The 27,530-nt window shown below is 34.4% G+C and overlaps 1 protein-coding gene across 1 annotated transcript in view; it reads left to right on the forward strand.

The window, feature by feature from the left end:
- The window catches only part of SNTG2 (syntrophin gamma 2), a 622,101-nt gene extending 594,776 nt beyond the window's left edge, over positions 1–27,325 (forward strand). The window contains exon 17 of the mRNA XM_044660932.1: positions 27,194–27,325. Coding sequence (XP_044516867.1) covers positions 27,194–27,325 — 132 coding nt within the window. The remainder of the gene's footprint in view (positions 1–27,193) is intronic.
- Positions 27,326–27,530: the final 205 nt, after the last annotated feature.

Genomic DNA, 27,530 nt, shown 5'->3' on the forward strand with positions numbered 1-27,530 from the left:
TAATTAGTTAAAAAGAGCATTAGCTTTCCTAAGAACCAGATATTTTGGTAGCCCAGAGAAGTCTATCAACTTTTGCTGCTTTTGTCTGAGATTCTAGAGATTCTTCACTTGGTTGCCTTAAGCAACTTAATTCATAAAATCTGGCAATACATTTTCTATATGTTTTGTGTCTCCCCAAGTGAAAGTCCTCAGTTCCCTTGAAATATCAATGAGTAAATAATCTATCCAGGGCAAATAAAATGAGGTGAATTTAAAAAGGTATGTTTACTTATTTTTCTGAGGTGTATGATTTCTCCTAAAGAATCTTCCATCCAATGTATTCCCAGCATTCTCACTTTTACAGCCAATGATTAGTAAGATGGCATATTCCTTCTAGCAAACTTGTCTACCTCTTCTCACATGAACTTATATTAGTGACCCCCTACTTAGTTGTTCACTTCTCTGATTTCTCCTTTATCTGTCTCATTTTCCTCATGTTATACCACTGTAATCAGGTCATTCTTCTGAAATAAAACCTTCAGGAGCTCCCCATTGCATCCCAAATAGAACATAAGTTTTGATTTTGAACTTTAGGCCCTCCATAAGCTGACTCCCTCCTAGGTTAGTTCTCCTTATTATGTATTTTATATGCCATTCAGACTAAAATATTATCATCAGCCTTGCAACTCCTAACTCCTTGCCTAGTTCACATTATTCCTTCTCTACCTGAAATGGACTCACCTTCCGAAAACATTACATATGACATTAAACACTAAGCCCACCTTGGGTACCAAAGCCCCAGAAAGCCTTCTCTTTTTTATCACCACAAGGCAAAGGTGTGATCTCTCCTTCCTTTATTTTTCAGTGTTTTGTCTGGACTTATATCACAGTGACTAGTGTACATGTCTTCCCTCTACTAGTCTGTGGGCTTTTTTAGTTCAGATTCAACATCATATTTATCCTTGTAGTCCTAATTCTTAACAAAGGACCCTGCACATAGTGGGTGCTAAATCAGTATTTTTTCATGTGAATACTTCTCCCTGCAGAATGGTAGATAACAACAATTTGTTCCAACGGCCACGAAGGTAACTGAAATAGATGCTGTGGAGTTCGTAGAGAGTTCGGTCCGATATTGAAAATGCCAAAGTCATCCTGGGCCATTCCCAGGGGTCCTGACTTTTGTCTTGCCACTGGTCTTGAATGACTCTGGAAGAGAGATTGAGGCTATTGACTTTGTGCAACTCTGCCTCCTTTAAATTCAATTCATGTGCAAGTGAGACGTCTCAGTGTGATGTTATTGGTCCTCTTCAAAATGATGGATAAATAACAACAATCAGTACTTTTTAATAAATGAGACACACAGATGATTATGAAGGACAAGCTTGTCTTCCTGGCTCCTATCAGGACTCTATCCATTACACCACCTAGTTGCCTCAATTTACATTCATAAGGGTTGAGGATATAAAGATGCCATTTTAAGATTTATTTCAGAAAAAAACTAACAATTAGAGCTGTTCAAAAGTGGAATGAGCTGCCTTGAGAGTGGTGGTTCCTTATCTTTGGAGATCATCAAGCAAAGATTGACTGAAATGTGTCAGGTTTTTTTTGAGAGAATTCTTTAATTATATGAGTTAGACTGCCAAAGCTTGTGTAATCCTAAAATTTTGTGATAAGTAGGATTAAAAGTTAAAGAACATCTTCACTGTATATGTCATGTGACTGAATTATCAGCTTGACATATCATTTTTAATTCTATGGGGCTAATAAGAATCACGTTGGGTTAAAAGTCTCTATGAAATTCTCCCATTCATGTTGTTCCCTCTTGTTTTATAAAGAGAACAAAATTACCTTTATAGGAGAAAACATACTAACTCAGGAACTTGAGGATTTTAATCCCTCCTTTAATGTATGACCTTAGGAAAGTCACTTAACTTACTAAGGCTTCATCTGCTTTATCAGTAAAATGAGGAAATATGACTAGATGGCCTCAAAGGATCCTTTTAGTTTTAGATCTGTGATCTTATGGTCTTTCAGCAATGATGTGCTGCAGAGAGGATGAATACTATCTCCTTTGGTGTCCAGTGCACAACTAGAAAATAGTGTTAGTCAGTAAAGAAATCTATATTAGGCAAACTAAACAATAAGTTCTGGTTTTAACTCTGCCACTGATTATCTAGGTGATTGAGTAAGTCACAATCTCAGATTCCTCGTGTTCCAAATAAGAGTTCTTTTAGACGGCATCTAATTTCTTTCCCAATTCTAATTATCTATATGATCTATTTCTATAAATTCAAAATTATTAACATATAAACCCCAAACAAGCATATGGACCTGTCAATGAATTGTGTTTTCCCTGTATTTTTGAATTGAAGTAAAATGTGGATTTTTGAGGTACATTAATGTAAATAGAACATTTAGAAACTGTCATTTAAGACATGTTCCATTTCTGTCAGGGTTGGCTAAAGAAATCCAATTAATTCAGTGTGCCATCTTGAGTTCAATTCATATAGAGGTTTAGGAGAAGATTTGGAGCAAGGGCAAATATCTGCATTGGACAAGTCACCCATTTTTCCCCTAAGACAAATTTCCTAGCCAGTGAACTTACAAACATTGAGGACTTGGAGAAAGATAGGTTTGCTTGATTTAAGATTTTTAGTTTTCATTCTCATTATGTCTTCTCAATGGCCACTGGCTATCCTGGGTAATTTATTGAAACTCATTTAAGTCAGTAATCTAATTATATATTATATTTAGCTATCATATTTAGTTATATATTAATTTAATAAACATTTCAATTCAACAAATATTTTAAGTGCCTACTATAGACCAACCACTGCACCATTGAGTATAGAATATCTCTATCTATAAAATTATATAGACAACTATATAGATCTTTGTAGATATAATCACTTAGCAATGACATGCAGTTAGATAGCCCATCAAATTCACTTTTATATAGGTTTTGTAAAAGTATACATTACATATATACACACACATATGCCATTTCTGTGATGTTTCTTATACAACAATGTTTATTCTGTGATTCAACATAAACCCTCCCAATTCTTCTCATCCATAGGGGAAACAATAAAAATTGTTAAGGATTTACTATTTTTTACAGTGATTTAACAGGGGAAGATTGTAAATTTTTGTTTAACTCTTCAAACATATTATAGAGCATAAATGTTGGGTATAGTGGCCTTATACTTACATTAAGAAGAGGCAGAGAAGTTGACACCATGATTATAAAATATCTCTCTCTTTTCATTATGTTCCAAGAACTAATATCTAAATTCAAACTACTCCTGTTAACACAAAGACTTTAAAATAGCTTTTCTTGCCCTTTCCTAAATTTTTTTTAAGGCAGTGTGGTTGGCAACTTTCCTTTGAGTTAAAAAGACTTATTCCATCCAGTAATTGAAAAGATAGAAACATGGGATGGGATGCTTTATTTTGCAAGCCAATGAATGTCATGAGGAAGATAGAAACAATATGGCTGATCATCAAAAGTGTTAAATAATATCAAGTTTAAATTTAAGATGAAAGAAGCATAATGTTTCAGTCTGAGAGACTGTTTTTGAAAAAATACAGACCCCCTTTCTTCTGTTGTTATCTTTGTGAGTTTCCTTACAACTACAGTGTTTAATAATTATTCATATTTTTGACTGAACCCAAGTCAAAGGAGTTTTCTTTGCCAGTCAGCACTATGTCAGCATGCCAAGAATGAAATTATTGTATTTGTGAGAGGGAATGACATCTTTTAAGACTGGCTAAAAACCTTCTATTATAAGTGAATGAATACATATGACTTTCTGGGGGAAAAAAAGTTCTCCTTCATGGCTCAAATTTTCCATATTTGGTCTTTATTGCAAAAGCAGAGTTATTGTAATTTTAAATTTTAATTTAAACAATTGATTCTGACCTATAGGTTGAAAAATTAGATATGCATTTTTGACATATATTATAGGTAGTTTTGTTTTTTTTAATATATTCATTGACACAATATCAAAACTTGAAATTTTGCCTATAACATATTATTTATAATCATATTTTCTCTACAAATTCCTTAGGGAAAAAGGTAATTTTCAGGTTCAATATAACACCACATAATTTATCCAAAATCTTCAAGAAATATTCACTAAGCGGTCCCTCTTCAAATCCCTCAAAAAAAAAGAATTAATACCCTATTAAGATAAATAGGGTATTATATTATATATATAAATAAAATTGAAATAAATTTCCTGACATCGGGCCTAATTTTGCCTCTGCAACTTTCATCCATTTCTCCTGATCATCCTCTTTAGTCCCAACTAAAACAAGACTAATTCTGCCTTTATAAGACAACTTTTTAAATACATAAACATAGCTGATGCTTCTGACTCTTCTTTTCTCCAGACCAAATATACTTTTTTTCCATATAACATAAGAAATTCAAGTTCCTTCTCTTTTGTCATTACTTTCCTCTGGACATCTCCAACTATCAATCATAGTTGATGTTGTCTAATGATGTTAAATCTTTATGTATTTCTAAACCTCCTAAGTGAAACCAGCATCATTGTGATAGCAATTGGTTTAATCATGCACATGAGAAAAACAAAATTGAATTTGTTCAATATCAATTAGCTATAGTATGCAGTTAAATGGACAGCCCATCAAAGTAGTGTTTATATTTAACTTTCATCTTTTGAGTGATGGATGATAAAATAGACCCAAAATTGTATAAAAATAGGGAAGTTGAGTCATTTGGGAGTAATCATCCAGTTTTTTGGATAATTCTAAATTGTACATTCCTCCCTTTCCCAAAAGTCATCCCTTTAGCATCAGTTGGTGTTCTCCTGACAATTATTTGTGGCTCTGAAACGAATGCCATGATTTCAAAGGAATTAAAATTACCAATAACCTAAAGAGGAGTTGAAAGATGTATGATGGGTGTAAGCAAACCACAGCATGTGACATTATGACAACTTGTAAATGGGAAGTGGCATAAAAGATAATGTTGATGACAGCTATGAGGTAAGCCAGTCATATAATAAAAAGTAAAAGAGAACAGATGGGCAGATGATTGCTACATTGGTACACTATAAATTAGAAGGATGATGGTAGAAAGGCTCCAATATGTAGAGGATTCATAGATAAGGACTCTAAGATTTTTTTTAAATGTATGGAAGATTTCATTCTGTATCACTGTTGGGATTGCCTATACCTAGGAAGCCACAGATTTACCAAATTTTACAAACAGCAAAGAGAATGAAGCATTGAACCAAAAATTTTTTTTTCAAAAAAGTCCTCATATTTAGTCCTTTATGGATCAAAGTTTTATTTTTAATAATTTTGAAGAAATGATTTCTAGAATCTATTCATGTTTTTTTCTTCCTAAAAAGTCTTTACAGTAGAGTGTAAACATTCAAGGTCATCCTATACATAAACTTCTAAACTTGCCTCCAACTGGTTATATTCAGTAGCTATTGAAGAATATACTGTCCCCCCTCTTTGAAAAATTCCAGAATATTTTGTGCTTTTGAAGATCTTTAATTGGCCCTTTAAAATGCATACCTCTTCCCTTGGTTGTCAGTTGTCTTTTTTCACAGTTTTTTAATCACATTTTATCCAATTCCTTATTGGGTAAGAACCTAAGGGTGCCTATAGCTCCTCTTTTTAAGCAAATCACATGCATTTTGTGATGGATTTCTTCCTTATCTTTACTCAAATATTTTTACAAATTATTTCTGTACTTTAGACTGACTATACCAGTTGTTTGAGCTTGAGAAAAGTCATCACAGATCTCCTCTGCAAGTTGGTATATCATACCAGGAGTCAAAATGAATGTGAATAAAGAAGTGGGTTTTATTCCAATTTCCCCTGGCTATATCAAATCTCAGAAGACCAATGGCAACATGAAGACTAAGCCAGAATTGCAGAAAATCTAGGAGATAATTGGGCAGATATCCTATCTCCCCTAAATCTGTAGCCTCTGTAAATATTCACTATTTCCAATGGAGTTAAATGAATAGCTCATAAAGGATGGAGATATTAAGAGAAAGGAAAAATTAGGGCATGAAGGAATAGTGTATAATGCAATTTGCTTAGAGGGTAAACTGAGAACTTGCAAGTGCATGACTAAACAACAATCTAAGTTTAGGAAGAGGTAGAACTATGATAACTGCAGAAAACTTGAAGATGTTTCAGTGAATTAGCGGATTTTCTGAAACTAGTAAACAGCAGGCTCAAACCTAAACAAAGAGAAAAACTTAAAAGAATATATTTGGTTTTGGTTTGTTTTTTGTTTTTCACCATTACTTTCTGTTTTAATGAAAACTCTAAGACAGAAAAGGAAGGGTTAGACAATTGGGGCTAAGTTACTCGTCCATAGTCACTAAACCTCAAGTTTTAATGTAATGTTTAGAAGAGTTGATGAAAATATGCAATCAGTACAAAATTAGACCTAATTCTTGAAGACATTGATTTGAATCCCATTTCTGTCATATACTAGCTCTATGACCTTAGAAAAGTCAGGCTTAATCTCTCATCTTTAAAATGTAGATAATATTAAGAATATCTCTCTCCAAAGGTTTTCATTAGAAGAAAAAAAAATACATGCAAAGCATTGTATAAATGTCAGTTAGTAGTAGTAGTAGTAGTAGTAGTAGTAGTAGTAGTAGTAGTAGTAGTAGTAGTAGTAGTAGTAGTAGTAGTGGTAGTAGTAGTAGTGGTAGTAGTAGTAGTAGTGGTAGAAGTAGTAGAAGAATCAGAAGCGTTGATAGTTGTAGCATATAAAATAAAGGATTTAGAGTCAGGGAACTTGTATCTGAACCCAAATTCTGTTTCTTATAAGCTGTGAAAGTTTGAAAATTTTACTGCTCTGATCTAGTCCTTAATTCTCTCATCTATTGTTATTCAGAAAATAAAATAATAATGGTGACATATAAAAAGGTAATGTTGGCTTGGAATGTAGATGAATAAACAAGTTAATAAAGTAGCCTGTTTATGAAATGCTGCTATTAAACCATTGGGATATGGGGCATTCAGAAAATAGCACATTTTAAATATTTGATTAAAGAGAAGTAACTGTTCTGCAAAATGGATTATGTTTCTTATTTTCATTGTCTAAAACTAAGGATAATGTTAGGCTTTAATAATATTAAATAACAAAGTACTACCATGCATAGTATGTTTTTAAAAATTTATAATCATCTCTATCTAATTTCAATTCTTATAGTCATATATATGCTTAGGTGCTAGGGATACAAAGACCAAGGTGAAAATCTTTTCTCAGCCTTACCCTGCTTATAGTCTGCTTAAACAAAAGTGTCACACATACCATGAGCTGTTGCATGCATCCCAAAACACTAACAGGACAATGGAACCAGATTGAAATATAATTCAGAAATATTTCACAAAATAAAATTTAAAATAGAGTAAAACATAATACTGTGATTATTATTAAAATCATTAACTTTGGAATTCCTGAAGCAAATCTTTAGCACATAGATGATTTTCCAGTCTACATCAGTGGAGGGGTTTTCAATAAAGGAGTTGCCAACATTGCTGAAATAAGAGATCTAAGCCATTTTACAAAAATGTATCAAAATAATATCACTTTAAGGAAGTATTCCTTCCTTACACATGAGAAAATTGACCCAGAGAGAGAAGCAATTTCTCTCAGGGCACACAGCAGCCAATGTCAGAACTGGGAGCATGCACAAGGTCTCTACTAGGTTGTTTCAGATTTTTCTTTTACTAGACTTTGTTATTTCCATAATGACTCAATTCCTCAAATGGTTTTCTAACAACATTTATATAAGTTCATAGGATTTAGATACTTAATAAATGTTTATTGATTGATGGTACATATTTTTAATAATTCTGCTTTATTTTAACCTTTTTTAATTGAATTCCCAATTCTCTCCTTCCCTATAACCCTCCTAAACTCATTGAGAAGGCAAGCAGTATAATATATATATAAAATATAATAGGGGGGCAGCTGGGTAGCTCAGTGGAGTGAGAGTCAGGCCTAGAGACAGGAGGTCCTAGGTTCAAATCCGGCCTCAGACACTTCCCAGCTGTGTGACCCTGGGCAAGTCACTTGACCCCCATTGCCCGCCCTTACCAATCTTCCACCTATGAGACAATACACCGAAGTACAAGGGTTAAATATATATATATAATATGCAAAACATTTTTGTATTAGCCATTTTGAAAAAAATTGAATAATGAAATAAAAAGAAAAGTTATACTTCAATCTGTGCTCAGAGTTTATCGATTCTCTCTCTGGATGTAGATAGTATTTTTGTGAGTCTTTTGGAATTATCTTGGATCATTTTATTGATTAGAGTGGATATGGCTTTCAAAGCTGATCATCTTTATAATATTGCCCTTACTATACAATGTTTTTCTGGTTCTGCTCAATTTATTTTGCATCAGTTCATGTAAAATCTTGGTATTTTTGAAATCATCCTGCTCATCGTTTCTTATAGTACAATAGTACAGTAGTATTCCAATACACATACACACACACACACACATATATATATATATATATACACATGAGCTTATTCAGTCATTCCCCAACTGATAAGTATCTCCTCAATTTTCACATCTTTGCCACCACAAAAAGAGCTGCTATAAATATTATATGTATGTGTATTTCCTTTTCCTTTTCTTTGATCTCTTTGGATTACAACCCTAGTAGTGGTATTGAGGAGTCAAAAGGTATGCATTGTTTTATAATCCTTTGGGTTTAGTTCCATATTATTCCTCAGAATTGTTTGGAGCAATTCACAACTACACCAACAATGTATTAGTGTACCTATTTTACCACATCCCTTCCAGTATTTGTAATTTTCCTTTTCTAGCAAGTTAGCCAATCTGATAGGAATGATAAGTTGCCTCAAATTTGTTTTAATTTTTGTTTCTCCAATAAATAGTTATATAGAAGTTTTTATTTTGATTTCTTCTTCCAAATCAAGTTTTGATTTCTTCTTCCAAAAAACTGCCTTTTATATCCTTTGAACCATATTTCAATTGGAGAATGGTTCTTATTTTTATAAATTTTGCTCGGTTTCCTATATATTTGAGAAAAATATATTTTATCAAAGAAACTTCTATGAAAATTTTCCCCAGTTTCCTTCTTTACTTCTAATTTTGGCTGTATTATTGTTGATTATGAACTTTTTTTTAATTTCACATAATCAAAATTACCCATTTTACTCTTAATAATATATTCCTCTCTATCTCTTGTTTGGTCATAAATTCTTCTTTTATCCACTGATCTGACCAATGAACTTTTACATGCTCCTCTGATTTACTTATATCACTCTTTATGTCTAAATTATGTACTCATTTTAGTCTTATCTTGGTAGATCATATGAGATGTCAGTCTATGCTAAGTTTCTGCACAATTGCTTTCCAATTGTCCCAGCAGATTTTGTCAAATATTAAGTGCTTGCCTCCCAAAACTTGCAATCTTTAGATTTATCAAACACTAGTTTACTATAGTCATTTACTACTGTGTATTGTATATGAATCTATTCTGCTTATACACCACTTTATTTCTTATCCAGTACCAAATTGTATTGATGGTTACTTTTTTTGTAATGTACCTTGGCATTTATTATTGCTAGGCTGCCTTTCCTCCTATTTTTTTCATTAATTCCCTTGATATCCTTAACCTTTTGATCTTCCAGAAGAAGTCTATTATTTTTTTCCAAGCTCTATAAAATAATACTTGGTAAAATTGGTCATTGCTCTTAACCATCTGCAATCTGGCTTACAGCTTCAGCATTCAACTGAAATCACTCTTTCCAAAGTGATCAATGACTTCTCTTAAGAATTTGGCCCTGACTATCCTCTGTTTCTGAATATCCTTTCCTTTCTGGGTTGTCAGGACACTAGTCTATCTGGATTCATCTCTCTCATCTCATCTATCCATGTATTCTAAGTCCCCTTTGCTGCATTATCATCCCATTTAAGGGGGAGGAGGCATTGGGGAGTGAAGATTCCTCAAGGAATATCCTAAAGTTTCTCATCAATCTCTCTCAGGAGCACTTCAAAGCTCTCAGAGAAAACACCAACACCAATTCAAAAACCAATTAAAGGTCTTATCTTATCAGGTATACCTTGTATAATCACCTCCCTTAACTTCACTCTCTGTATCTCAGTTTCATCTTCTGTAAAATGGAAATAATAATAGCATCTACCTCACAGGATTGTTGTGAGAATCAAATAAATTTGTCTTCATAAACCTTAAAATGGAAGAGAAGAACTATTATTATTAGAACTTCTCAAGCCTTTGTTTCTCATAAATGCTTTTCCCATTCTTGCAATCAGTTCCTTACAATGTAAAATACCTGCTAAGTGCATAATATTCACTTCTAAATAATCCCCATGCATTTAAGAATAAGGCAAAGGAAATAATAATATCAGAAATCCACACAAAAATCCAAGAATGCACTCCCACCAATACTTAGAAAACATGAGCAAGAGTGGATAAATATAGCAGCTTGGAAGAGACATATAGGAAAGAAAACCAATATTTTTGAGGTTAAAAATGGGATGCTGCAGCTTTTTATGATATTGGTCCTTTCAAGGAACATCTGCACCACACAGTAAGCATTAATGCTTCTCTGTTTGCCCCAGCTCTTTAACTGGGCAATCCTTTCCCCTCTTATACTAGAACATTCCATTTAGAAGGTCATATAATTTATAATCACCCTTAAAAGGGCATTTAGAAAATGTTACCTCAGTGTGAACCAGAGAACAATAGTGCTCCCAAAACAGACTCTCTGAGACAAGCCCACCTAGATATTGCATTTCCCAATCAGGACAGAACTCACAGCAACAAAGCTCAAATTGAATTATTAAGCAAGGAAAAGAAAGCTTGCCGGCTCACCAGGATAGTAAAAAGATACAAAGCCTCGATTCACTACCTCTTCTCCTTTTCAAGTCAGAAGTAGCATAACAGAGCAGCAGATATGTGTGAGAAATTTCACTCCAGTTTAGCTCAATGTGACCCTAAAGGACAATCACTGTGAATGAAGCTCTTTAATTAAATCAATTCTTTCTCCAACCAATCAGGCAAAACTGAAACTTTCTGTCCACTGTCTGTTTAGAGCAGCTTTTTCAACACGCTTTCTCTTTAATTCTTTTACTAGGCTTCCTAGGCCATGTGCTTCCTTCCATTTCAATTCTCTTCAATGGTTTAAATGAAAATTTCCTGATTTCTCAGTCTCACTGTTCAACTTTCAATATGAAATTGAGCCTCTTTTTCTAAAACCATGCCATAGGTGTGGGTGCCAAATGTTTATTTGATTTCAATTTTTTGAAGTTTTACTCTCTTTAATCAACTAGCCACATGCAAATGAGCTAATGTACCACAAAAACCTACAGGTGTAAGTCCTCAACATGGTCCAGTATGTCATTTTGTTTCCTTGAAACTGTTTCTTGATAAATAAATGCAAGTTCTTTTTTTGCTTCTATGGATCATGGAGCAATGATTTCATGAGACTTCAAGCCATCAAACCACGTGCATCTTTGTACAATTAAAATATTTGAGAAATTTCCTATAATTTTGTGACCCCATACTTTTAAAATTGTATAGCATGTTACCAAACATTTGGGTAATGGGATTCTTAAAGAGATTTCCCTTTATTGGCAATATAACCTCTTAAAAACCCAATCAGTACAATTCAAAGACACCTGTCTGACACTTAGCCTCTTTGAGATTGTCATTGGGAAAAAAATGACTGAAGAATCATGAAGGCAGTTTTTCTATCCTCTTTTTATCTCTCTCATTTTCAATGTGACATATTGTTTTCTAGAGTGCACTAATATTTGAGGAGTTCAGCAGCCTACTCTTTGGTCTATTTTAAAATTTCAGCTGGTAAAAGAAATTTTAAAAGAACTTTCTCTCTTCCCTTCCATAAACTAAGTTCTTCCTTTGGCCATTAGAATCTCTCCAGTCCTCATATGATGAAAGAAAAAATAGAAGAGATAAGAAAGAAGGGCTATACATTTTCCCCCAACCCATCAAAATAATGATGTTAACAAATTCCCAAAACACTTACCACATCATTCATATGCCTATTTTTCTTCCTCTTTATACCTCCAGCCTTCTTTCTATTATCTTGACTCTCCAACTCCTCTTTCTAATTGAATCTTCTTATTTCTTTCTTCTTACTCTTCCACTTGAATGCTATCTCTTTATAACTTCTTTTCTAGGGCCACTTCCTTAACTCCAACTTCCATCAATGCTCTTAATTCCATAGAGTTAGGTCTCTAGGAAAGTGAGTAGCCTAGAATTTAACTAAAACTGTTTGAAACCTATTTATACTTTTAGTCTGGTTCACTCTAGGCTTTAGTTCCCTCATTAGTAAAATTAGAGATTTGTACTAGATAATAATGATAACTAGATTTTTATTGTTATAATTTAATAGACTTAGAAATAGAAGGGAACTTCATGGTCATTCAGGTCAATCACCTTACACTGAATATAGGGAAACTGAAGTTAGAGAAGTTATATGACTTGGCATATAGGTAGTAAAGGTCAGAACTAGAACACAAACCCAGGTACAAAGCATGGTTCAAAGCCTAGGGCTCTTTTTTATTATATCACTGAATCCCAAAATTTGGGTAAAACTTCAGGTCAAGGTCATTCCATAGTAGCACTTGACAACATTTTCTTTTATTTTAATAATATTTTGTTTTCCTCAACTACATGTAAAAACAATTATTAACATTCAGTATTTTTTTTAATTTTGAGCTCCAAAGTCTCTCTCTCTTTCCCACCCTTATTCCCTCACTCCCTTTCCCTCCTTCCCCAATCCCTGCAACAGTAAACAATCTGATGTAGATTTTTTTCAAACCCTTACCTTCCATCATAGAATCAATACTAAGGAAGGAAAAAATCATTGAGGAACCTCTTTTTTAAGAAATGCAGAGAAGAAAAGGAAAAGCATTAATCATAGAGGTCAATTTCTTTATTCAATTTCATTCATTCAACAAATATAAATTAAGAACTTACTTTGGGTACCAGGTTGGGATAGTTAATGGGAAAACAAAGATTTAAAATGGATTATCTGAAAAGGAAAAAATGACATATCCCCAACCTCAAGAAGCTTAAATCCTATTGGGAGAATGAACATGCAGATATAAAATAAAGTAAGTAGGGAAGAGACTAGAGCAACAATTAGAAAAAAAGGCCCCAGGAAATTTGGATAAAAGAAAAATTGTCAGAAAAATCAGGGAAGGAGATAGTTGCAGAAGAAACTGTCAACTGAACTAAGCTATTGAAGAAGAAAAATAATGATTTTCAAAACTAAACATGTGACGAAAGAGAATTCTAGAAATAGATTAGCAGATGACTTCTACCAATGCATGGAGAAGAGATGGAATTTGAATTTGAGGAATAAATATTAGTTCTGTTTAAATAGAATGTATTACCTATTAGCTAGTCAACAAACATTTAAGTGCCTTCTATATGGCAAACACTGTATTTACAAATTAAGATATAAAATCAAATAAAACAAAGATAATTCCTGACCTCAAGGAATTTTCTATCTAATGGGAACCTAATGTGAAAGGGAAGTAATGTGAAATTAGTCTGGAAAGTATCTTGATGACAAATTAGGTGAGCCTCATATGCCAGGCTAAGAAGTTGTCATTTTATTTTTGAGGCAATAAATAGTATAAAAAATAAAATGAATATAAATATAGTTTTTTAAAATATTATGGTTTTAAAAGATTTATTAGTAGCCATTAGAAAAATGAAGCCATGTGCCGTGCTAACTTAGGCTGTTTAAAAGATTGTGTGCCTTGCCTGCTGCCTCCATGGTGGATAGATAGCAAAAAAAAAGTGCAAGTCTAACCCCCCCCTAATTTTATCCTCCTGTCTACATCATTACATAACTGTCTATATCATCATGTAAGTGGGCTCATGGGAAAAGTAGTTCAGAAACCCCAACATTCCAATAACACAATAGCCACTAAATGTTTTTAAACAAAGCAGTGATGTGGTCACAACTGTCCCTTAAGAATAGTATTCAGATGACAATGTAAAAGATGGATCAGAAATGGCTGAGACTTCAGATAGAACAGTTAGGCTAGACTGGATATGTTAGTGTGGATGAGGGTAGCTAGATGGTACAGTATATTGAGTGCAAGGCATTGAGTCAGGAAGACTCATCTTACTGAGTTCAATCTGGCCTTAGACACTTACCAGGAGCATGACCCTGGACAAGTCACTTAACTTTGCTCAACTTTCCTCATCTGTAAAATTAACTGGAGAAGAAAATGGCAAAGCCCTCCAGTATCTCTGCCAAGAAAACCCCAAATGAGATCAGAAAGGTTCCGTCGCAACTGAAAATAACTGAACAACAACAAAAAAGGTCTGAACAAGAATTTTGACTTTGACTTTATTAATGGAGATACAAGTGCTGTTGAGGAGACGGAAATAAAAGATAAGTCAAATAATTAGATTTTGAAAGTTGAATAATATATCCAGATGGAGATGTCCATTAAGAAGTTAGAAATATGAGATGAAATTAGAACTGAAAATAAATATTTGGAAGTTATCCATTTTTGGAGAATTAAGATGTAGGAATACATTTGTTGCCCCACTTGTCTTCACACTTCTAATTAGAGTGTTAGAATGAAGAAGAACCTCAAATTTTGGTATATCCTACATAGATGACTACATCCATATGAGAAAAATCCATTATCTCTGGTGGTAATGACATCTGAAAGAAGGTCCTAAGATGTTGTAGGAGGATCCAGAAGTTTTGATTTCTGCAGCTTCTCTGTCGAGACAAGCCCCTTCATTTGCTTGGAGATATCAGTTCTTTGGAATATCTTGGCAGCTTGTTGTACTCTCCTTACTCTCTTTTAAAAAATACATTTTATCAAAATATTTTGGTTTTATATCATCAACACTTCTCAGTGTATCCCTACAATCTACCAGAGAGACATCTCATATAATAAAGATTTTAAAACATTTCCCAATAACTTGTAGATAGAATTTTTAATAATTGTTTTCTGTCATTTTTTATCCATATTTTCTTCCTCTTTGCCTTCTCTGAGAGGACAAGTAGGTGGAAATTGGTTATACATGGGCTTTCAGGCAATACATATGTCCATGTTCATCATGTTGTGAATGAAGACATATTGTTTATATGATTAAAAAAAAACTCATGAACGAAATAAAGTGAAAATAGTCACTTTGATCTGTATTCAGATTCCATCAGTTTTTTCCTATGATGTTGGGTAACCTTTTTCATCATGAGTCCTTTATCTTGGGTCCTTGCATTACGATAATAGTTATTTAGAGTTGATTATCCTACATTATTGCTGTTACTGTGAATAATTTCATAAAAAGAAAAAAATTATTTAGTAAAACCAACCAATACATAAATAAGTCTAACATCATATGCAATGTTCTACCCCTTTATTGTCCCACTTCTGCAAAAGAGTCACAGAGGGAACCTTCACCTATTTTGCTTTAGGGCCAAGCTTTGTCTTGCTAATTTCATTGCTTCATTTTCAATGATGTAGTTGCTGTTATTTATCACATAGAAATTATATGTTTAGCTTTCCTATTTCTGTTTACTTCACTTCTAGTTTTAATAAGTCTTTGCATGCTTTTCTATTTTCATAATATTTATCATTTCTTACAGTGGAATAATAACAATGATAATTCACATATTACAACTTATTTAGCCATTCTCTAATTAACGGAGTCAATTTCATTTTCAGTTATTTGTCACTAAAAAACAAACAAACACCACTTTGCATAGTGTGTGTGTGTGTGTGTGTGTGTGTGTGTGTGTGTAGGACCTTTCTTTTAATCTATTATTTCCTTGTGATATATATCTGACAGTGTGATTTCCGGATCAAAGGGCATATTTATTTTAGTCACTTTATTCACATAATTCCAATCTCCTTAGATAATTAAATGACCAAAAATGGGGTCTGATGGACAAAGAGGGGTGAAAGAAAGGAGAAAGGAAAAGGGAGAGAATTCAGTTACTTAAAATAAGGACCTCTGGGACCTGTGAAGAACAGTACTGCTTGTAGACCTTATTCAGCCAATTGATAACTTAATAAGAAAATTAACATGAAGTGACCTGGTTTTCATTTTGGGGGATTATTCTTTGGAATTATTCTTTCTCTTCTCTCATTATAGACATTTTGTTCTCATTTCTATTTTTTAACATTTATTTCATAATGAGTTTCATATCTTTTATTCAAAAATCATTTTATTTAGACAAATGTAGGTATTATTTATTTCTGTTCAGAATTTGGTCATTTCTAAATAAAATATTTATATGAGAGGAAAATAAACATACCCTTACTCCATCCCCCAGCTGTCATTTTCCTGGTATGTGTCTAAGTAACTAAGGACTATCATAAGTTGCAAGGACTCTATATTGTGAAAACAACTTTGCAAGGAGCAAGCATTCATCTTTAAAATATATGTCTCTGGAGACAAGAGAAGCAGGCAAAAGTGATGGATGTGGAGCTGTTTGGAAAAGTCAAATTTTTAAGCATCCTGGCAAAGTAATAATGCTGAGCTTTAGTATAAATAAAATTTATGAAGTTATAATTCCATTATTTGCTGAAGGGGAAAAGGTGGTTTTAAAATGTGAGCCAAAGAAACAACTGAGTAGATTTTATAGCAGAAAGCAGACAGTATCAGAAGTGGTAAATTATAGAATGTAACCTTTAAAGGTTACAAAGAAGCACTTTCTTTGGGAAAGTTTATCCTCTCGGGTCTAACTGGATGAATTTGGGCCATAGAGAAGAAAGAGTAATAGTTGACCCACGTAAATTCCAAATAAGATTGGGAAAAGAGAATGTATATCATAAATAGATGTATTTTGTTCACACAGCTTGGATCTGGGCTTGTGAACCTTTATCAGTTGACTGATATGCTATCTCACTCTTACTGATCTGCCCACCCAACTCTCTTCAGTCCTTCCCCACTGGAAACAAACATAAAATCATAGAATGTTAAAGCTAGGAAAAAAACTTAGATACCATTTTGTTCAACCCTCACATTTTATTGTTTAGAAATTTGAGGTCCAGAGAAGGAAAATAATTTATTTAAGGTCACAAAGCATGTTAATGGCACACCCAGGAATAAAAGCTAGATCTTCTGATTTCCTATCATGTTCTTTTCTCACTATACCAAAAGTTTTGTGTACATTTCAGAGAGAGATAAAATGAAGAAATTGGGTAAGCTTGGTAACTCCTAAAAAAGTATAGAATATTAAAAACAGCAATTATCTGTGGGGCCACCTTGGCTTATCTTCTTCCTTGCTCTAAATTCTTGAAAAATGGAATAGAGTTTTATAAAATTTAGTGAATGTGCATCAGGGAGGATTGAGCAATTGACAGGAGGTTTCCTTTTGAAGTGGTTTGCTGAAACCATATAGGAAAAATTGAACTCTTTATCACTCATTATCACCTCCTCCCATCTTTCCACATGATTGAATCACCATTCCTTAAAGCCATCTAAGCTCTCAAACTTGTTGTCATCTCTGGTTCTTCCAGTCTCTTTATTCTCTTCAATATTTTTCTCTCTACTGATTTGTACATTATTTTCTATAAGCATGCCCATATCTCTCCTTCCCTCCTTAGATCCCAAAGTTGTCTACACTCAGTGCTGCCCCTTCCTATCTTCATACTCCTTTCTAACCTCTCCGCAATCTAGCTTGTAACTTCATGTTTTCATCTTCAAACTAAAATCGTCTTCTCCAAAGGTACTAATGATCTCTTCATTGCCAGATCTGATGGACATTTTCTCTCTCCTTTTCCTTTTCCATCATTTATCATTGTTGATCTCCTTCTGGTATGTTGTCTTCTTTAGGTATTCATGAAACTAATCACTCTTTGACATTTACCACTCTTTCTAACATATCCCCCTTCTACTTTTCCAGTCTTCTTATATTTCATTATCTTCCCTATCCACTGTCCAAATTTACTGGTTAACATAATGTTCTTTTCTCCATGCCTTTGTATTAGCTGACTCCTGTCCCTAGAATGCTCTGTGCTTCACCTCAACCACCTTGGTTCCTGAGCCTTCCTTAGAGTGTCAGCTTAAATTCTTAATACCAGAGGAAGCCTTTATGAAATCCTCACAATTATGAGTACTTCTGTTTTCAAATTGGATTGTTCTGTGTATATCTTGCATAGTCTAATGAGATCTCATTGAGGACAAGGACTATTTTGCCCTTCATCCTCTCTCTAGTTTTTAATCATACTATCTGGAAGTTTTTGGAGCTTAGGAAATTATTGTTGACTAAGTGATCCTATAATCAGTCAATTCCATATCCACAAATATTTCTCACAATCTTCCCCCTTTCATTCACACACAATATGGTTTATTAGTTCAGGATCCAATAATCACTTTCCCAGTTTATCATAAAAGTAACCTCATGGCCCACATTGTCTCCATTCTCTCTAGCCACCCCTCACAAAATAAAAATAAACTTTCTAATGTACAACAGAATCATGCCACTCCCCTGCTCAATAACTCTCAGTGACTCCCTAGTATAAATTTAAACCTTTTAGAGCCTGGCAGGCAATACTCTCCACAGTCTGATTCCACCCTACTTTTTCCTTTCTTACTTCATCTTACTCCCTTCCATCTAAACCAAGTATCAGCTAGCTAATGGAGTGACTTGAGTTCTAGATGTGTAATCAGGAAGACCAGGGTATGACTAGGGTTTCTGCCTTGAAAATTTACTCCCTCTGTGACCCTGCCCTAATAAATTATTCTTTTTGGACCTAAATGTCTTTATTTATAAGATGAGAAAATGGAGTATAACTCAATGACTTCAAATGGCTCTTCTAGTTCTCAATCAATGACAATATGATCTTGGGTTCTTTATACTCATTGTTCTATCTCCTGTCTAGGGCAGCTATGTGGTAGAGGCCTGAAGTCAGGAAGATCTGAGTTCAAATGTGACTTCAAACATTTTATAGCTGTGTGACCCTGGGCAAGTCACTTAATACCTCAATTCCTCAACTGTAAAATAAAGACACATGGAGGAAAGGAAGGGCAAACCATTCCAATATCTTTGCGAAGAAAACTCCATGGACAAAGGCCATGAGGTCACAGAGCTGAGCATTCCCGAATAATAGCAATTTCCTGTCTGCATATATTAGCTGAAGTGATCTCCTAACAGCTAAATTTTTACTCCCTCTCTATATCAGCCATTTAGAAGGCTCCCCTTGGATTTCTCTCTTCATGAAATGTATTAGATTCATATATAAATATGTGTACCTATACTCCCATGCACATCCTTGTATTTTCTCCTTCACATTGCCTTATTTTTTTAATTTTGTATTTGTTTATCTGGATTTTATGTTTTATTCACACCTCCCCCCCCCCGACGTCATTGAATATTAGCTCGTTGGGGTCAGGAACGGTTTCATTTTATCTTTAGTATTCACAGTGCCTATTAATAAATGCTTGCTGGATTGTTTTGATTTTATTATTATTTAAAGTTTCACAATTAATTGCATATATGTAATAACACTTAAAATCAATAATTCAAGGCTACAATGTGCCATTAGCTTGTCCTGCGTCCTTGCACAACTTATATTACCTCTTTGGGACCCATTTTCCTAACTTGCAAATGAGCTTTGATATTGCCCTCTCTCCCACCCTCCCTCCTCACTCCTCTTGCCAAATCTTCCTTGAGTTTTAGGGGTATTTTGAGTATAAAATGACATGAAGTTATTTTAAAAAAAAAAGTTAAAAGCACCCTTTAATAGCAGAATTTTTTTTATCATAGCAGTGAATTAAAAATATATGTGAAATGAAAGCTGAGGCATGATTAAGAATCTTCCCCTAATACATGCATGTGCTTCTAAGTGGGGCATAAAGCTAAGATAACCAGGAATGGTAGGCAGAGCAGAGAGAGTCAAAGGGCAGGGAATTTCTTAGAGAATAAATCTATAGGACAGGAGATGAAGGAATCCTAAAAGCCCCAAGATAATAGTACTTTTTGTTGTACTACTACTAGTAACAGAAATAATAATAACGTATTTATATAATGCTTTAGAGTTAATAATGCATTTTCACATTTATTATTACATTTGATCCTTATCATCACCCTAGGAGGTAATTGGGGCACATCATTTTATCATTTTAATGATGAAGGTGAAACTCAGAAAAATTAATTAACCTGCTTATAGTCAAATTTTGATCAGCTTTTCTGGTCTAACTCCCATTTTTTACAGATGAGAAAACTGAGGCCCAGAGGTCCAGAAAGGTCAAATAACTAACTCTCTGAAGGTCACATAAACAATAAGTGTCAGGGGTCATAACTGAATCCAGACCTCTTGACAACTAGTCCATTGTTTGTTTTGGTTTGTTTTTTCAAATAATAATAATAATCCTTATATAGTGCTTTCTATGTGCCATGCACTGTTCTAAGTGCTTTACAATTATTATCTCATTTGATTCTCACAAGAACTGTGGAAGGTAGGTGCTATTATCCCCATTTTACAGCTGAGAAAACCAAGGCAGGCAAAGGTTAAGATTTGCCCAAACTTGTACTGGGATTAAGTGCCTGAGTTCAGTTTTGAATTCAAGTCTTCCTAACATCAGTACCAGGGTTCTATCCACCACACCATGGTATGACATCCTTCAACCCCTCAAAACTGTGCAGAGAATAAATCTTGATCTCCAGTGTACAGGAGCTCAGAAGTACATACACATATTTCACCTCAATCATCATAATTGCTGTTTCCATTTGCAATTTTCCAAAGCAAATTGCACTCAATATCCATCCATTCCATTTGCTCAATAAATATCTTCCACAGGAATAATACGTATCACTACAATGCTGTTATCCCTGCTTTGGGGCCTTGTTCGGAAAATCTGATGTAAGACTAATGATTTGTTCCCCTTGTCTTAAAACTTAACATGTATTTGAACAGTTATGGCTGAGGGCAGCAATTTTCTCTATTGGTATTTCTTTTCTGCTTTTTTTTTTCGTCTACCTTACAAAAGGTCATTAGATGTCAATTAGGGAAAATCTAAAATCTTCTGATAGTTGTAATTTATCAGAAGTGCCAATCACCTTCACAGACTTTTTTTTTCGTTTTGGTGACAAATGTATAGTAATTTGTGCACTGAGATGGAAATATGGATAGTGCAATAAAGAAATGTGATTTCAACTGGAGAAGATTTATTGAGGACATGTGGGTAATATTAGCATTGATATGTTGATTGAAAGTGTCACCCTTATGATAGATAGAGACTACATAAAGCTAAGGAGTGTGAAAGGAGAAATATTTTCACAACTTGTGATTGACCTTATTATTCAGATTTTGTAAGAGTAGAGAGTAGCTTACTTAAACTTTTCCTTAATTAGGGAATCAGTTCCATAGTCTTAAAACATCCAAATGGGACAAATCATGCCAGGTTTTTTATCATGTTTAAAATGAATATCCTGACCAAGATTTGGTAGGAACAGATTTAGTAGGAAATTAGATTTCAAGTACAAATATATGGGGGGAAAAACAACTTGAATAATATAGCTCAGTGAGGTGTGATGGAAAGCGTACTGAATTTGGGAGTCAGGGGAGGAGAGGTAGCATTGGCACATGTGAGTAGGGCCAATGCAAATTCTGATTGCTTCTGGAAATGGAATTTTTCCACCCTAATGACTTTAGAATACTATTTTCAAGGCTGTGTACAGATGGTGAAGACAAGGTCCAATCCATTCCCCAAGGCATGAAGAACTAGAATATGGTTTACAAATGGGGGAGGCTCTTGACCTTCAAAGGAAGAATATGTTTCCTTGTTTAGGCTATAAGTGAATAAATCACTTTAGTCAACAGGTCAGCATTTGTTTTTTATTGTTGAGATTAAACATGAATCTTCCTCATTTTTAATGTTCATAATTTTCTTCTCTCTCTCTAAATATATATGTGTGTGTGTGTGTGTGTGTATGTGTGTGTGTATATATATATATATATATAAAATATGTGTCTGTGTATACTCAGTGTGTGAGTGTGTTTGTGTGTATCTATATATTTGGGGCAGCTAGTTGACACAGTGGATAGACTGCTCATGCTGGAATCAGGAAGATTCTTCTTAACAAGTTCAAATCTAGCCTCAGACACTTAATGGCTGTACAACCCTGGGCAAGGAACTTAATTCTGCCGTAGTTTCTCATTATAAAATGAGCTGGAGAAGAAAAAAGCTAACTGTTATCTTTGACAGGAAAACTCCAAATGAGGTCATGAAAAGTCAGACAAGATTTGAACAACTGAACAACAATAATATGTCCTCTTTAATATATTCAATTAGTTTGGGATGCTATAATTTAAAGACTATTGTAGAATTTCAATTAGGAAGGCATCACAAAGACCATTTAATCCAACCCACTAATTTTGTACATGGGAAACCTGAGACCAAAAGAGGATAGATTCCCTTGTCACCACAAGTTGTATCCTCTCCCTCCCTTTAAATAGTCTGGGATATAGGTAGGTTTTTAAATAACATAAGCAAGCCTCTAGTTCACATACGATCCACCGTGATTCTAATCTTTTTTGAGGTACATGTAGTCAATAAAAGTCAATAAACTTTTATTTAATACCTACCATGTGCCAGGCACTGTGCTTACCATACAGGGGATATAAATATGAAAAGACAGTCCCTGCCCACAAGGAACTTACAATCTGATTGCAGAAGGCAACATAGAAACAACAGTTTATGTGGGATAGGACGGTAGGGATAGGGGAAGTTGCCTACCTTTGGGAGTATGGTAGAGAAGATAAGAAAATCCAAAATAAGCATAGCCAGGTGGGAGATGAGGACATGTCTGACAATGGAGATTCAACCCTTGACAACTTTAAATAGTGCAGTTTGCTTTCTTCTCACTAAGTATAATTTTTTTTTGTCTGTCACTACATAATTTAATTTATTTTTAACCCCCTATCTTAATTTGACATATATTTTGAATTCTAATTCAATCTAGTATAAATGAATACTCTCAACTCCTTGAAATCTGTGAATAATTTATTTTTTAAATTGTAATTGTTTTGAGGATGACCACATGGTTTCCTCGGTGTGATAAATTCCCTGAATAGGGACTCCTTTCAATGAAGGATTTGGGAAACTTCTCTGTAACGTATTATTTTGTAATAGTGTGGAGGCACTGAGTGGTATAGGGACACTCAGAGGTTCTATATCAGAAATACTTGAACAGGTAATATATGTCAGAAGCAAGCCCTGAACTCAGATGTTTCTGATGCCAAGATCAGTCTATAGAGCCATATTCCCTCTGTCTTCAGTAGTGTTTAAACTGGTAAAAATCCTAATTTGTTTGCATAGTGTTGATGTTCTCAGAAACCTTTCAAACCAAGAAGCTTTGGTTTCCCAGTGCTAAACATTTCAAATCAGGCTTATTTTCAGAATACAGAAAGCTTTAATGAGATGAATTCTAAGACATTTCCCAGAATTAAAAGAAGTTCTATTTGGTTTGGGGTCATTGGTTTAAACTGGAGAGTCTCACCTTTTGTTTTGAAGTTACAGTCATCACAGGGAAGTCGGAAAGAAGGGAGGGAAACATGCCGAGTTGCAAATGAAGGTGAAGGTGAGGGTACTGGGAAACATATGCTAGTTAGACCATTATCACAACTACCATCTGCCTTTTCTTCCAAATAGGCTTTTGGAGGTTTCATGGCCCAATCAATGCTAAAAGATCAAAAACCTCTACTGCTACTAGATGGTAGGAATTATGAATGTGCCAAAAGATAATTTGGCTTTCTTTATTAGCAGAGTAGTGAAGAATGTATACATCTAAAAATACCCATGAAACGTTTTAAGCAGCTTGCATGCACATCATCTGGCAAGAAAGCACTTGTGAATGTTGGGAACTGAGGCCCGGATGAGCAATCCAGCTATGGCCACACATAGTTCATATTGTCTTTGGCTTTCCAATAGTGATCAAATAAGCAATCAACAAGTATTTATTAGGTAGCTGCTATGTGCCATGCATTATGCTATTTGAGAGGGATACAAAAATGAAAGTGAAAAAGTTCTTGCCCTCATGGAGCATGCATTCTATCGGGGATGATAGCATGTAGGTATTATAGGTACAAGAGAAAGAGAGACAAAATAACATTAAGTGATTTTGTCAGAGAGGGCACAAGTAGCTAAGATGAACTGAAAAAGTCTTCATGTAAAAGATGGTATTTAAGGTACTTGGGGATAGTGGAGATTAAAGTTAATATGCAAAATACTAAATATTATATTTATGAATATTTTATTAATAATAAACTAAAAGAGACCTAACTAAAAAGTTACTAACCAGCCTGCTCCCAGGAACAAAAGAGAAAGAGGGAAGAGTTATAGCTAAATATAAAACAATAACGTGACCGCGCAAATGTGGAGGCGGAGGAGAGATTAAAGGGAATTTTGGGAAAACTAAGGACTTATAGAGGATGAAGTCCAAGATTAAAAATCTCCATTTATATAGGATACTAGGAATTCTCAGAGGCAGTCCTAGAATCCTTGACCCCCTTATCAACAGTCATTGTAAATCAATCTTTGATCATTCCCAACATTCACAAAGCTTCTAAACACATGCTACTGAACAAAAATGGAGAAAATCTTTAGCCATCTCACTGAATCTACTACAAATTCTGTACACAACCTCAACTGGGTCCTTCTTGCCACAATACAAACCTACTCTACCTTACTTATAACTTACTATCACAATCACCAAAGTGGTTCTTCCAAGTTTTTTTAGCCCTCCTCAAATCTATAATTGTTCCCCTTGTCCTTGCTCTATCAGCTGAAAACCTTGCCTCATATATTGCAGAAAATAATGTGCTATCTTTCATGAATTCTCTCTTTTTTCCTTATTTTTCATCTGATATCCTCCCCTGACTTGGAAAAATAGGTAGCCTTGCTCCTTAATAAGGCCCAACTATGTCCCTGCACAAATAAGCATATTCTATTCCATCTCTTCCAACAGATTTCCCTTTGTGTCATCCCCACTGTATCACTTGAATCTCTCCCTGACTATGGCTTCCTCCTCTATTGCCTCCAAACATGCCCATATCCCCCCATCATCAAAAACCTCCCCTTGATATTTCCATCCCTGCTAATTATTATCCTGTATTTCTTCTGTCCTTTGTGACCAAATTCTTTTAAAAGAATGAACATGGAGTTAGGAAGACTTTAGCTAAGTTCCTACCTCACATAATTAGTATGACACTGCACAGTTAGCTCAACCTCTCTCAGTCTCAAGAGTTTTATCAATAAAAAGAGTGGGCTTGATAGCCTCTAAGTTTCCTTGAAGTTACAGATCTATGACCCCATGACCACTCGAGAATACCAGTTTGAGGAAATGCTGATAAAAGAGCTCAATGAGATTTCCTATTTGAATCAAACAATTCTTAGTCCTTGTAGTCTTTTATGGAAAAGAGAGAATTCTAGCTTGATTGCTCAGTAAGTATATTTAAAACCATTTGCCTTTTGAAAGGATTCTTGGAACATGTCACCCCTCAACAGTTTGTGCCACACAGCTGTAAACCTAATTGTGGCCATGAAATCATTCATAAAAGTCCTATTTCATTTTGGACACATTCACAATGCATTTCTCTTTTGGGATAAATGAAATGTGGTAGGTATTGCAGTGTTGAATTGCTCCAAACCAGTGAAAACTTTCAGATTATATTGTGTTTTCAGTGATTTCATTTTTGTGGATTTAGGCAAGACATAGGTCCCTGCCTACAGGGAGATCAAAAATCTTATAACACTTGGCCCTTTTTTTCACTTGGAGTACTGCTCAGCCACATCTTTATCACCTTGTGCTGCTCTTATGTCATTATTTCCATTTAATAGATGAGGAGACTATGGTCCAGAGAGAGCAATACCCAAAGTCACAGAGTAAATTAGTGGCAGTCTCAGGTCTAGAACCCAGATAACTTGACTTCCAGTTTAGCAGTCTTATGCAGGATGCTGAGCCAGAAACCTTTCATATTCATATATTTATCACTTGCTTATTTGGGTAAATAATATGGAAATATATTTTGTGTGATAATACATGTATAATTCATATTGAATTGCTTGTCAGCTCCAAGAGGGGGGAGGAAAGAAGGGTTGGAGATTATATGGATCATATATATGACTCTGGAAAACTTATGTGGAAATTTGTTATTAAAATAATCATCTAAGAAAAGAAACCTTTCATATCCACATCAAACATGTCTTCATTATTAGAATCTATCTTTCTGACTACAACTCCAAATACATTTTCAATTGAGGAAGTCTGGGGGCCCAACAGTATTAATAAACCACAGCTTTGTACAGTCACTAACTAATTGAAAGTCAAAAATAGGCCTTTTGGTCTTTTCTTAGCCACAAAATGGTAACACAAGGTAGCATTACTAACACCATGTGTTTGGAAATAATGAACCTGAAACAGCAGGGCTTTGAAATTCAGGTGGATTCCAATTGTTCTGTGCAACAGTTTCCAATGTCTCTGAATAATCTTTATCTTGTTCCAGGGAGAATTCTTAGACTCTCACTTAAGAAGCTTTTTTTCCCCTCCTTTTTTTTTTTTTGTTCTTGACTGCAGAATCTGCATTTGTGAATCTGCCATGTATTTTCTATATTCCAAGTGGCATCTAGGATGTTATTGTCACTTAAAAAAATTAAAGGCACTGATATAACCAAGTATTCAATTATTTTCTCAGTAAATATTGCTTCAGTAAACTCTTTTGAGAAGGAAACAGAGTTTAGATAGGGGATGGATATGCTTATGAAGTTAGCAAAAGCAGCTATAAGTGACTTTGGACAAATCACTTAAACTTGCACTTCACAAGTTCCATTTGAGGATCCAATGAGATCACAGCTACAAAGTGATTTGCAAACCTCCAAATGCTAGGTAAATGGTTGTTGGGTTTTTATTAACTCTAGTTATGTGGCCCCTGTGTCCCAGCACACATCAGAGTTCTGCTTAGATTGCTAGAAAACATATGTTGCTGAAGCAGGTTCCAAGAAAGAACAGTTATTTGGGTGGTTTCCTTTTCATCAGTCTTCTGCTTCCTTCTAGTAAACCCACTTGTCACCCCCTGGCAGCAGGGGCACTGAATGCTTAACACTGAGTTATCATTTCCTTCTACTGCCACCCCCTACCATATTTTAAGAGGAAGTAGATTTATTCTTTTTTTTTTCCCTCCCTTACAGGAACTTGAATTCCAGGACCTGACGGCTATTTTACATTGCATACACTCCTTTATTGCTGCAAAAGTGGCATCGGTAGATCCCCTGTTTATAGACAGCCAGAGTATTGCGAGAAGATACATGTATAGCAACTGAAAATTGCTTCTATCAAGTGATTATTGAAAATTAAATTATTTTCTTAAGAAATTAATTCTTTCCTGAACGAACTTGCAACTTTGTGTGATTTTATAATGAGCCTATAGTTGTGATACCAATAAAATATGTAACTAGTTTCCAAATTTGGGTCATAATTGTTAAACCTGAAAATTTATCACATGTTTGTTCAAGCCAATCAGCTTGT

Source organism: Gracilinanus agilis, chromosome 2 (genome assembly GCF_016433145.1).
Source record: "Gracilinanus agilis isolate LMUSP501 chromosome 2, AgileGrace, whole genome shotgun sequence".
In the NCBI taxonomy this organism is placed as follows: Eukaryota; Metazoa; Chordata; class Mammalia; order Didelphimorphia; family Didelphidae; genus Gracilinanus; species Gracilinanus agilis.